The sequence below is a fragment of the Mesoplodon mirus genome (assembly GCF_964341445.2).
Source record: "Mesoplodon mirus genome assembly, chromosome: 4".
Taxonomy (NCBI): Eukaryota; Metazoa; Chordata; class Mammalia; order Artiodactyla; family Ziphiidae; genus Mesoplodon; species Mesoplodon mirus.
This window is the reverse complement of record NC_138979.1, coordinates 74,341,238-74,354,904: the sequence shown is the minus strand read 5'-3', so window position 1 is coordinate 74,354,904 and position 13,667 is coordinate 74,341,238. Positions and strand designations below refer to the sequence as shown.

At 38.8% G+C, this 13,667-nt stretch overlaps 1 protein-coding gene across 5 annotated transcripts in view; it reads left to right on the top strand.

Moving 5' to 3' along the window:
- Positions 1-13,441, top strand: part of MEF2A (myocyte enhancer factor 2A) — a 171,012-nt gene extending 157,571 nt beyond the window's left edge. For 3 of the 5 annotated variants that reach the window (XM_082619381.1, XM_082619385.1, XM_082619382.1), the window contains 4 exons: positions 364-387; positions 4,087-4,213; positions 7,916-8,042; positions 9,341-13,441. In XM_082619381.1, coding sequence (XP_082475507.1) covers positions 364-387; positions 4,087-4,213; positions 7,916-8,042; positions 9,341-9,710 — 648 coding nt within the window. In that variant the 3' untranslated portion in view covers positions 9,711-13,441. The remainder of the gene's footprint in view (positions 1-363; positions 388-4,086; positions 4,214-7,915; positions 8,043-9,340) is intronic. The other 2 variants (XM_082619383.1, XM_082619384.1) reach the window with 1 other exon arrangement.
- The last annotated feature ends 226 nt before the right edge of the window (positions 13,442-13,667 follow it).

Below are 13,667 nucleotides of genomic sequence, written 5' to 3'. Positions count from 1 at the left end.
GTTAATATTCTCCAGATTCCAAATAGAAACTAGTTTCATGATTAGGAAATCCTTTTATATATTGTCACAGTAGCATGGCCATGTGTAGGTGAGGCCAGCATAAGAGCAGACCAAGTTGGGGTAGGAATGTCTTTAAATCCTGGCCCTAGAGGATTTAAAAGAATCTTTCCAGTCTTTTGAAGTCAACTACAGGTACAGAAACAATAAATAATTTATGTTTGTACTCACTGCATATATAATCATCTCTTTAGACTTCCAAACAACTGCTAGTGTTCAGATAACATGTTTTTCTAAAGAAATATTTTATATTCGAGTACCAACAGTCTTAGTAACTCTCTTATCCCTCTTATGTGCTGAGTGCAGTCGGAGGAAGAGGAATTGGAGTTGGTGAGTGTGGGTTTCTGATTGAAGGGAGTTGAAAAAGATGTAGAAAGTACTAATTCTCTTCAATGTTTTTATCTAATATTCCCTTTGTTACACAGATTTTTTTTCTTGCTATTAAATACTGTCCAAACATTTTGAATAACTAAACCAACCTACTGATACTGCAGAGTCTGGTTTTTCTACTTATAATTGTATATCTTGACTCATTTTATTTGTCACAACTTTTTAAGGAACTTTGGGATAGAACTATTATAAACAATAGCTGTCCATGATGAGAAGACACATTAAAGAATTTTTTTAAGATACAAAATACCTTTTATAGTTCCCCAAATTATTAATATATTTTTAGAAAATGACTTCACCCTCACAGTTCCTCAGATTGTAACACACTGTCTTGTGTTTCTCTTTCTTTCAAAAAGATTACATCATTTTTGGTGAGGTCACCTTTTTTCAGAGTTAGAATTATTTCATCCTGCATGAGATGATCTGAACCACAAGGGGGTTCCCTGTTTATTAAAATGAATGTCTTTAATTTAACATACACAAACTTACTTTTTTTTCTATCAGAAGATATTCTGTTCGTAAAAGTAGCTATTACCTTTTTTCCAAAACAAATGATTTCTATTGGCTTTTTTTCTAGAAATTAAATTTGACTAAAAATAACTTCCAGTTGATATATTTCTTTGGGAACTAAAACTTAAACCTCACAGAACTGATCTTCTGATTTCACAGTCAGCTGCTAATTAGGTGACTTTAAGGGGAATAAAAACTTGAAAATGTTTAGTTTTTAGCATGGACAGAGGTTTAGATTGCATGAAAGCATGGGGGAAAGGCATCTGTTCATTTTGTTTACATTTTATTATTATATATATATGCATGCTGGTATGTTCTGCACAGTTGGTTTCTTTTCAGATAAGGTTGTCTCTGCTCTGTCCTTAAGATGAGAGATTGTTCATTAACTTTGTGTTCACTCTCACAGTTTTGGATGTGGTTTCATATTGGTTAACTAAAATATACTAGCCAGCTTTCATTGTGGTGTTGGATTATATCATGTGCAGATTTTAACTATCTTTTGGGGAAATACTTTACTTAATGATACAATAATGACTAGCAAATGGATGTTTATAGTTCAAGATAAAATAATTCATCTTAGATTAAACCTCACTATTTATATACCCTTAAGAAGTTATCATGAATGCTTCCTTGTGAACTTATGAATTATCTAGCAATATGTTGCCCTCTAGTGGTTGTGGAAATCAGTGCCATTGAGCTTTAATGGGTAGAACCGATATATTGGAGTGTTACTGTTTTACACACACACACACACACACACACACACACACACACACACACCATCTCCCCACCCCCCATCTTGAGGTCACATCAGTAGATTTCCATGGAGGTGAAGCTATGGCATGGATAAAGCTAGACCAAACCATGTTGTACTGTATTTTTCACCTACTATTTGACTCTTGAAGTTTCAGTGACCAAATCTGTGAGAACAAATTAAATCCAAAATAGATCCCTGTCTCAAAAATTCATTAAAATTTTTAACTTGATGCTGAGACAAAAATGTATTCCTTTCCACATTCCTTAAAGTATACCCTCAATTACAGAATCTCAAAGGTAAATTTCTAAGTATTTGAAGACTATAAAATCTAGCAATCATAAAAATACTTATAATTAAGAAACAAATATATAACCAAAAACTGTAAACAGTCATTCGCATTTCTAAAACTTAAGCTAATTCAGACTCTAAAACTTAATCAATTTAAAATGCAGAGCTTTATGTGTCAGACCAAAATATAATCAGAAACACAATCTATTAGAATTCGGAAAGTTGTATAAAATTGGCTTGAGCTCTAAAATATAATCATGAATGGCTCTGACCTCAAGTGAAATAAAGACAAGTGCCCTGGAGCCTACACTAAAGACTCCTTTAGAACCAGACTATAGAGATTCCTTTAGAAGCCTTGCAATTCTAGAACAACTCTACTTCATGACAGCTCCAGGGGAATAGCTATGGATCAGAAGGAATAAATATATTTACCTTTTTTTTTATACAAGTTATGTAGAAATCTTGGGCCAGAGGGTTTCTTAGAGCAATAATTTAAGGGTACTATCTTACCTTCCTGTAGTACTTCAGTTGTCTCAAAGCATTTCCCATCTATTATCTTACTAGATTCTCAGAGTAGTACTACAAGGCAGGCAGCACAGTGATCGCTATCTTCCCCACTTTACAACTGAAGAGGTTTGGAGAGGTTAAATGATTTTCCCAGTGCTTAGGAATTAGTGAATCTGGGACAAGATCCAGGGCAGTATAACCTGAATGGTCTTTCCAACATCCTCTAATTTAAGATTGGATAGAAAATACAAACTAAAAAGAAATAAAATGAGATCTGGATCCTTATCAAATGATCAAAAGTTCAAATATCTAGATCTAACCAAAGGCCTTTATCTGATTACCCTTTGAAATGGTGATAGAGAAAACTGAATCACATCCTGACTCTTTATAACCTCAAGGGCACTGAATTATACTTTTATTCATATGGCTTAGTACCCCAAATGTCAGTTATCAGGCTGTAATTTCTTCAGTTAGAAAAAAATAACCCTGGAGTTATGCGTTAGCCTTCTTGTGTTCTAACCACATGGAACTTGGAGTCTGTCCTGTTCCTCTGATCCTCAAGTTTTAGAAAGTGTTCGCTTAAGGCAGTGTCATGAGAAACTGCCCTGTCATACCCCTACACATAGAGAATGGTGACTATCTTAAACTGACTTGATTATTCAATAGTTGATTTCTTTTTTCATTCCCACTCTAGATAGGATACTATGTAGATGCTGTCAGTTGGCAAGCATTTACCATTTCTCATACAGCCCTGTCAAAAGTACTTTATTCAAGAGCTCTCTACTCAAAGCTTCTCCTCTCATAAGAGTCAGGAGACTGTGTCTGAATCTGCCGTTAAAAAACAGTCAATGTTGGATGATGTGGATGATGGGAGAGGCTCTGCATGTATGGGGGCAGGGAGTATATGGTAAATCTCTACCTTTCCTTCAGTTTTGCCGTGAACCTAAAACTGCTCTTTTAAAAGTCTTAAAAAATCTGTATCTAAATATATACATACATATACATGTACATATATATATGTGTGTGTGTGTCAACTGCAGGATCACAGGGAAGGAAATATGAATACAAGCTGCACTTTAGTAAGCCATGACTTAAAACCTTGTTAATATGTAAATGCTGCAAAAAGTAGTTTTGATCCCTATATGCTCATGGACTTATAATCTCTATATATACAAATGACCTTGCTATCCTCTGGTATTTAAAATCTACACATATTTTGTTTAGGGTAGTTTGGCTATCTTTATAGTGGCATCAGGTCCTCATTTATGCTAACACATAAGTGTTATCAGTCCTAATGCAGTTTTCTATTTTAAGGGTATATCTGACATCAATAAACTCTATGAAAAAGACTCTAGGGGAAACTGCATAATTAATGTAAAATATGTCCTTTAAAATTAAATATTTAGTTATTCTCATTAGTATTTTTAAGGTTTTCACATGATCACTGCTTCAGGGAATAATGACATTCACATCATAAAACTGTGAAAAATGTCACTTTTAAATTGAATGTTATTTTTAAAATATTAAGTTTGAATATAAATACTCACAGAATAACACTTTTTTCTTCTCTCTCACAGAATACCCAGAGGATAAGCAGTTCTCAAGCCACTCAGCCCCTAGCTACCCCTGTGGTGTCTGTGACAACCCCTAGCCTGCCTCCGCAGGGCTTGGTGTACTCAGCAATGCCGACTGCCTACAACACTGGTAAGCCTACTCTGTTGCCTTTTGTGGGTTTTATTTCTTTGTTTTGTGCTCAACATGTGCTTTTATGATTTTTAAAAAGTATATTTATTGAAATAAGTTATTTCCAGTTTCTTAGATTCACATTTGGATATGTTAAAGAACACATGCTAGTCTTAAAAAAAATTAGAAAATACACATTGATCGTAGAAAGATTTCCCTGCATGAACTTTTACTTACGCCTGATGAAGAAACAACTAGCTGTTATCAAAATTATGGTATGCAGCAAGCGGAGCAAAAGTCTCGGCATTTTCTATATAGTTCTTGTTAAACAGCATCTCACTATTCCAGGCTTTTGAAATAAGGTGTTTTTCTGTATGCTGTGTCAACCTACCTTGGGAAAGACTGAGTCCCTTTGGACCTTAGGGCTCGGGGAGGTGGCGCTGGGTGGCTGTGCCGGCAGGTCATGTTTTCCTCCGTGTTACAGCCCATTTGGTTTCTGCTGTTTGTGCCTGAGGGGCAAGACCAGGAGTTTTCTTGTTTCTCCTCAGAGTCTGTCACTCGTCACCTCTGAGGGGAGCTTTTCACTCATTCATGTTTATTTAGACATTTCACTCCCAAATACCCTATTTGGAGGGTATATCAGGCAAATTTAAGAATGCTGCAGTGACTGAAGGGGTGCTTTCAGCCACACAGGCTGTGTGGAGAACCCCACGTGCACAGGTTTCTCTAGATGTGCCATGATAGGGAGTGGCAGAGGACACATGGGGCTTCACTTTCTCACCAGCTGAGCCAAACACCTGATGCTTCAAAAGAAGGAAAGAGGGAAATAGTTAAAAATACCTTGCCAGTTTTTCAGAGACTACAGTGCACAGAATTTATTCTTTTGTGATTCTAATAAGGAGACTAATAAAAATCATCTAATTTTAGACTTCAGGGTAAATGCTGTAGCACGGTGCTTTCACCCTGCTCTCTGGAGCTCCCAGAGGGGTGAAGAGCCGTCAGTACATTTGATTGCTACTTTAATTCCAAGTAGTTCTTTTAAAACAAATAACTTTAAAAGGTTTTGTTGAAAAAGAAAGCCTCTTAGAAAATGTCTACTACCTTTTCCAACAATCAATATGAAAAAAAATGTCCAAATCCATCAGCTAAATCTAGAGTAAAGCCAGGGATTATGCATTCATAGAAATTCTGTTTCATTGTCCTGATGACCAGCTATATGAGCAACACTATTCTAGGGACATAAATTTTCTCCCAAGTTTATTCTGGAAAAGGAGACAGGACATACCTAAGTTGGTAACTATGGCGGGGAAGTCCTGAGTTGTTGAGGTTACCAGTTGATACTCTGATCTCGAGAAGGTGAGGAAAGAAGGAAATCTGTGAACTAGAATGTTCAGAGGAGTGTTGGCTGAGGAGATGGGGCTTGAGCTGGGTGTCAACATTAGATTACAGTTTACTGAGCATTTCATGACAGGTTTTTCCAATATTCAACTTAGATATCCTCCTGTATTTGTTTTTAGAAATGCCATTGGATTTAAAGAATCTTTTTTTTTAAGTCCAGAAGGAATTACCAAAACATAAAAATGGAGTCACGTTCTGTCGAAACTGTCCATCACTCAGCATCAGTCTCACTCCTTAACTACAGAGTCTTTGCTCTCTCTCAGAGCACCTATTCTGTTTAATGTTACCACGTTATCTTTAACGTATTTATCTATTTGCCTTTTTAAAACATGCGTCCATGTTTTGTCTTTCGTTAGTATATCAGCTACGTTGTATGTGTGGCATGTGTCAAACACATGCCAGTCAGTCAGTACAGGGATGAATAAATGAGCAACATTTCAAAGAGTACAATAGTTCTGTGTGGAGGAATCATATAAATGCTTCCTCATGCCCATCCATAAGATCACTCCCAGCTTCTCCACTTATTCACGGATCCATTCAGCACATATTTATTGAACACGTACTGTGTGACAAGCACCGTGCCAAGCACTGGAAATACAAGAGTGCATGGTTAACAGTGGAATGTAGGGTCTATCAGAGGAAAAGACAAAGGACGAACAGCTCTAGGAATAATTTATTACTGTCGTGTTAAGGGCTGCACTGAAGCTTCAACCTGAAGGAGCACGCGTGACTCAGCCAGGCAGAGTAGGGAGAGTGTTCCGGGAAGAGGGAGTACTGTGTACAAAGGCTGGGAGGCAGCAGAAGCGTGGCTGGAGGGATGGGATGGCTGTAGAGTTGAAACTACAGAGGTAAGTAGGGATGCATAGGCCCTGCATAGGATGCACAGGCATAGGCCTTGTTGAGGACTTTGGACATGAGAAGCATTGAGAGCATTGGGAAGCCATAGAAAGGTTTTAAGCAGAGAGGTATCATGACCGTATTTGTTTTTTGAGATCACCTGGCTACAGTGTGCATGGGGCAAAAGTGAATTCAAGGACACCACACAGGAGGCTACTGTGATGGTCCAAGTAATGGATACTGATGGCGTGAACTAGGGTGGTGGCATTAGAGACGGTGAAACTTGGGCAGGCTTGAGAGACAGTAGCTAGAGTCAACCAGACATGATGGTTGGTGGTGGAAGTAAGTACCAAGGATAACACCCACAGGTTTCTGGCACGAACAGTCATGTGAAAGTTGGTTCCATTTGCTAAAGAGAAGCAGGTTTGGAGGAAATGATGAGTCCAGTTGGGGTCATGTCAGATTTGAGGTGTCTGGAGAGACATCCAAGTAGACATGTCAAGTAAGTAGTTGGAAGGACTTGGAGGCACTGTGGAAGGCACAGTGTGATGGACCCCCACCCCAGCTTCTGTGGGAAGGGACGAGGCAATCTTAGAGAACACTGAATGAGAAAATATCCTAAGCAGAGCTATGCTGTTTCAACTCAGTTTCTTTTTTTTAAATGCTAATTAACTAGGAAGACCAATTTCTTTAAACACCTGTCTTGAGACATGAAAAAGAAGTTAGAAGAGTTTTTGCCTCCTCTCTTTAGAACTAACTAGAAAAGACAAGTGTAATGATGAACTGAAATAACTCTACATGTGAATGATAACTAACATCCCAAGTCTTGGTCACAATGATTATGACTGAAGCATTCATGTATATTATGTCTTGTAACAGTTTTTTGATGAACTTTCATTTTGCATGCAGTCAGGGATCTTTGACAGTTCCTGTACTTCGAACAAATGCAGTTATTTAATTGTGTGATAATGTAAATACTGTCTATGTCACTAAGCTTGGCACCCCATGAGAAGGGGTCCTGAGTCTTTCCTGCTCCCCCTGTACTTCAAGAATATGAGACGTGCTGATTTAGATGGAGTCAGGGTGAGCTGGAGTGTTTCTCTTTGTTCAGGAGGGTAGCAGTGGGCATATTTATTTAAAATAACAATTGTATAGGAACATCCTTTAGTGATGGCATTTTTATTATTTCTATTTACAAGTCCGGAAGAAGTATCTCAACTTCTTGTAAAATAATAAACTATAAATATTCAGTACAAAATTGAAACCTTTTTTATTGAACTAATCCCAGACAACTGAATACAGCTAGGTCCTATAAACCTCCCAAAAGAAAAATTTTTGTGTGTTTTAGACCCGTAAGTGTGTTGTTTGATGTTATGAAGTATCTGGCTTCTCTCAACATAAGAAAACTTTTGAAGCAACTATTTGAAAAACAGATTTTGCATGGTCCTTTTATTACACACACAAGCAACATTTCCTTCTTTATTTTAGATTACTCACTGACTAGTGCAGACCTGTCGGCCCTGCAGGGCTTCAGCTCCCCAGGAATGCTGTCTCTGGGACAGGTGTCAGCATGGCAGCAGCACCATTTAGGACAAGCAGCCCTCAGCTCTCTCGTGTGAGTAACTAGAAATTTTCCCCAAATCTGTACCCCTATTTCCCAACCTCTGTCTCATTCCACTGTTTGAAGAAAGGCAGCCTGAAGGTATTCCGGCCTGCCTACCACCCTTCTCTTTTTTTGCCTTGGTTAACATCAACAGACAAAGAGATTAAGAAAATGAGCTGTGCCCTTTGCTTTCTCCCTGGATCGTAGGGGAGGAGTGGTAGGGCTTGGGTATCTTATGTATGAATCAAGCTACATGGGATTCATGTGGTTGATCCCAGCCCACTGCATACACTGTATACCTCACCAAGAAGGGCTTACAAAAGAGAATGTTCCTTATGGACAGCGTGTGGGGATATAAGTGAAAAGGGTTTACAGTGGTGCCCAGGTAGGACCAGGCATCACCAGCAGAAGGAATGGTGCTTAGGTAGAACCAGAATAGTCAGCCCACAGAGCAACTAGAGGAGAACATCCTAGACGAGGGGACAGCATAGCAGGCCCACGTGGCCTCCATGAGGGTTGGCTGCCTCGCCCCTGCTCAGGACACTGGGGACACCCAGCCTCCTAGCTTCCTGCCCTGGAAATCCCCAGAGAGCTTCCCTGCATCCTGAAATAGCTCCACAATGCATACTGTTACCAGTCGTCTTGGGAATTATGTCATGGAGAAAGGCGCAGAGTATCTGAGGGAAATTTCTTTGCCTACACAGGTGTTTGGCCCTCGGGCCTTTGCAGAGCATCCTAAATGGACACACTAAAAATAGCCATGCAAAGGCAAGTGGAAAAGGCTTGGTGCTCAGACTGGGGGGAAAGCCTGTATACACTCTACTGTGTCCTACTCTGAGCAAGTCACTTAGCCTTTCTGAGACACTTTCCTCATCTGGAAAATAGGGTGACATGACTGACTTCTGAGAGCTGCTGTGAGAATAGGTGACACGTTGTGCCTGTCACAGAAGCAGCAGAAAGGAAGAGAGGGAGCAGAATTCAAGTTGCCATATTGTTCTTCTTCCATTTTGGTCCATGTACAGCATTAGTCACTGACACTGTTTTGGATACTTCAGCTACAGAAGTACCAAGACTGTGGGTAACAGGACCAGTCACTAAAAATCTCAACTGTACTTGTTTTTTTTCCACCAGGGATATATAATTTTTTTCTGTGCCAAGCACTGCAGGAAACACCAAAACTGGTCTTGGGGAATTCTGACAGTATTTCAGACCCTGGACTTTTTTCAGTCAGGTGGTGTCTGTAATATTCCATCTATGCAGATGCACTCACAAACCATCTACCATATCTTTTTTTTTTTTTTTTCCTTCAGTGCTGGAGGGCAGTTATCTCAGGGTTCGAATTTATCCATTAATACCAACCAAAACATCAACATTAAGTCAGAACCAATTTCACCTCCCCGGGATCGAATGACCCCATCAGGCTTCCAGCAGCAGCCGCAGCCGCCGCCGCAGTCACAACCCCCCCAGCAGCAGCCGCAGCCACAGCCGCAGCCGCGGCAGGAAATGGGCCGCTCCCCTGTAGACAGTCTGAGCAGCTCGAGCAGTTCCTATGATGGCAGTGACCGGGAGGACCCGCGGAGCGACTTCCATTCTCCAATTGTGCTTGGCCGACCCCCAAACACTGAGGACAGAGAGAGCCCTTCCGTAAAGCGAATGAGGATGGACGCGTGGGTGACCTAAGGCTTCCAGGCTGGTGTTTGTACTTTCTGTTACTGCAGTGAACTGCTCTACATATCTAAGTTGGTAAATAAGGACATGAGTTAAATATATTTATATGTACATACATACATATATATCCCTTTACATATATATGTATGTGGGTGTGAGTGTGTGTATGTGTGGGTGTGTGTTGCATACACGGAATCAGGCACTTACCTGCAAACTCTTATAGATCTGCAGGTGTGCGTCCCATGGCAAACAGAGCACCCTGTAGGCAGTCTAGTCTGGCACTTCCTTGGACTACTTGTTTCATAAGATAACCAGTTTTTGCAGAGAAACGTGTACCCATATATATAATTCTCCCACACTAGCTTGCAGAAACCTAGAGGGCCCCTACTTGTTTTATTTAACTGTGCGGTGACTGTAGTTACTTAAGAAAAATGCTTTGTAGAACAGAGCAGTAGAAAAGCAGGAACCAAGAAAGCAATACTGTACATAAAATGACATTTATATTAATTACCCACCTGGCATGGGTCTCTGTTGCAAAGAGGTGCATGGGAAAGGGCTGTTGGTATTAAAAACAAAAAACAAAACAAAAAAGCCCCACACATAACTGTTTTGCACGTGCAAAAATGTATTGGGTCAAAGAAGTGATCTTTTAGCTAATAAAAAAGAGAGAGAATAGAAAACACGCATGAAATATTCAGAAAATATTAGCCTAGAAATATAGAGCATTAACAGTAAATTAATATATTAAGTTATAATTGGAATATGTCAGAAGTTTCTTTTTACATTCATATCATAAAAATTAAAGAAACTGATTTTAGCTCATGTATATTTTATATGAAAGAAAACACCCTTATGAATTGATGACTATATATAAAATTATATTCACTACTTTTGAACACATTCTGCTATGAATTATTTATATAAGCCAAAGCTGTATGTTGTAACTTTTTTTTTAGAGAATAGCTTTATCTTGTTTTAACTTTCTAGTTTTATTTTAAGAGGGGGAAAAAAAACAAACAAAAATATCTTGCAAGCAGAACCTTGGAAAAAAAAAGCCATGAACACTTATTACTCTATATGTAAATTAAAAGTTGAGCCAAACTTTTTGTGTATATAGAATCTTAAATATATTATCACCTTTGATGTAAGTACCTATGTATTGTATGGTCACCAGATTAAAAAGTATATTTTTGTGGATTGCCGCCAATTTAGGGGGAAAAGGCGAGATCCTTATTAAGTAGAGTATTCACTGTTTAATATTTACTATTTTGTTAAATATACTGTACTTTGGATTTTAATTATTGGCCCAGTCTTTTCAGAGGATTGTATAAAGGGGTTTCTCCCCTCACTGGTGGTGAATGTGTGATGTTACGTTGTAATCTTTGTGCTGTATGGGTTGAGCATCATTATATATTTTATATGTGTATATAAATAGCAAAGTGGCAAAAAAAATTGGTGTTAAGTTCATCCTGCATAAATGTAAAATGTGTTGTGACAGATTTTATAAGGCATTATTTAAAACTTGCCTTTTGTGAGGGAAAAAATATAGTAGAAAAGCTGACCTAATTTAATTAATATTAGAGAAAATGGCAAAATAGTTGATGAGCACAAAGGTTTTATAAGTGGTAAATGATTAGGGAAAAATATTCGTGGGGAAAGGGGTCTTTTTTCCTTGACCCCCTAAAATAGCATGATGCAGCTGGTTACAGAATACTACCACGCCGGACACTCTGTGCATCGAATGACACTGCAGTGTGGGGAGCAGTCCTCTCGTGGTGCCGATTCTTGGCACAACTCTTGCCATCCTAATGCCCTCAACTGAGATGCTGACCAAGGCCTTACTCTCACAGGAAGACAGCTAAGTGGTAACAGCAAGTTTGGCAGGTCCCTGGGCTTGTGCCCTGAACAAAATTCAAAGTCCTGTATGTCTTTCATCATCGATTTTTAAATACTCCCTTTCCTGAGAAACTGAAAGTAAGGGTTTAAAATTACTGCTATTTTCTATTTTAAACTTAATATTAAGCAGCTACCTACAATTTTTACTTATGTTTTGGTTTTTCCCCCTAAATTGCATTCCTTGTGACATTTTCCTCCTATGCTCTTTGTGACAAATCATCAGCCAGACTTCCTGGCTGACACATAGGTAGTAGGTACAGGATAAACTTGTGGCATTCCCAGCTGCAAAATGGAATTCTGTTTTTAATGACATTTTCGGTAGTAAATTTTGATAGAGGCCAAAAAAGGGAGGGCAGTATGCTTTCTCCTCTTGTCAGTTTACACATTTGGCTCTTATTCAGAAAGGATTGGTTTTTCTTTAAAATATACTTATTTTACTGAACTACTTACAGGCACATTTCTTCATGAGGACACACCTAATTGAAAGAAGACAGTTTCCCAACACTGAATTTCCAGGATAATCCTTACCACTTTGTAAACCATTTATAGCTTTGGAAGTGTTCAGTGCTGCTTTGGTTGTTATTTATGCATGTTCATGAACTTCTGCTGTACATGGGATAGGAGTTAACACATTCACATTTACTGTCTATTTTCTTGTGTGCCTTATGAGATGGCTTTTCTGACTGTATCTCAATAGTCTTTCTTTCTATGCAGGTTTATAATCAGTACAACTACTGTTTTCTAAAACAATATTACGCAAGGCTCGGAGTTTGTATTTCAATTACACTGACCAAGTAACAATGTATTCCGTTTTCAGGAACTGAGTATTTGACTGTTAACCCTTTTCCCATACACCCAGTGTGACTTAGAGCATATGGACTTGACAGAGACACCCTCACCCAGACCCCATGTACGAACACATAAAACATACATGTCTCCTGGTGGAAACCAGCTCAGAGTGGGGAAGACACTAACCGTGTCACTTTAGAACCTACTTTTCTACCCTTTTAGACTCATGTGTTTTGTATGACACCATAAGAAATTTTATCCCTGCAGATGAAGTATTTTATTACTAAAAGACAAAAACAAAAAAAGCTTAAATTGCACTGGTTCAAGTACAGTTTCCAGCAGCTGTACGTCCTTCAGCAGTCTACCTGGTACTACATTGAGAGTGAAAGTCACCATTGTACATCTACAGATGGTCCCAATCAAAAATCAATCTTTTGAGCCCTAATTATGTCCATTGTGTTAGAGAGTAAATCAGGGGTTTGTTCTAAAAGAACAGTATATGTTTTACCATTTCCTTTTACTGTAAGGACAACTAATAAAGCATTAACATATTTTCTGTATTAACCATCATGCGCACAAGAAATACATAGTAAATAAGGAACCAGAAAACTCCTGGCATTGGATCATAAGAAGCTAGATGATTAGAATGTGAAAAAGATTTTACAAATGTAAAACTTCTTTTATTTCTCTGTAGAAACTTTCTTCACTTTGCTGTGCAAGAAGACACTGCTTTGCTATATTTAAAATGGCTTTTTTAAAAGAGATTTATGTATTTGGTAAATGTTTGTAGTCAACAGTTCACACAAGAAGCTGTACACGGTTTGATCATGTAAAACCGTTTGGCGGCACAAGCTGGACTTTGTTGCCATCCTTGAGATGAACCTTTTAAGAAAAATAAGTTAATCTCAATTTTTCCCTGAATGTGTTTTTTTTCTTCATTATACAATAAATATTATAGTGAACTTTTTATCAAATGGTTAAGAAAATGTTAGAGGTTGTTGTAAACTCTTTGTATCCTGCACTCACTACAGTAAAGATGGACTGGCTTTTCCTGTGTACTCCAGACTCTGTCATGTTTGCCACCGGTCGTCCTCTTTTCCCCTCCCCTTCCTCTCTCCCTCCCCTCCCTTTCCCTTTCCCTCCTCCTTCCCCTCCCCTCCCCTTTTCCGCCTGCAGGTCCCTTTCACTTGCTTTGAGATGTGGTCAGGGAAACTGTTGGCGGCACCCCGCCAGCCTCCCCTGTATTGGCTGCCGAGGCCTCTCCTCCTGGGGCGGCCCTGGACG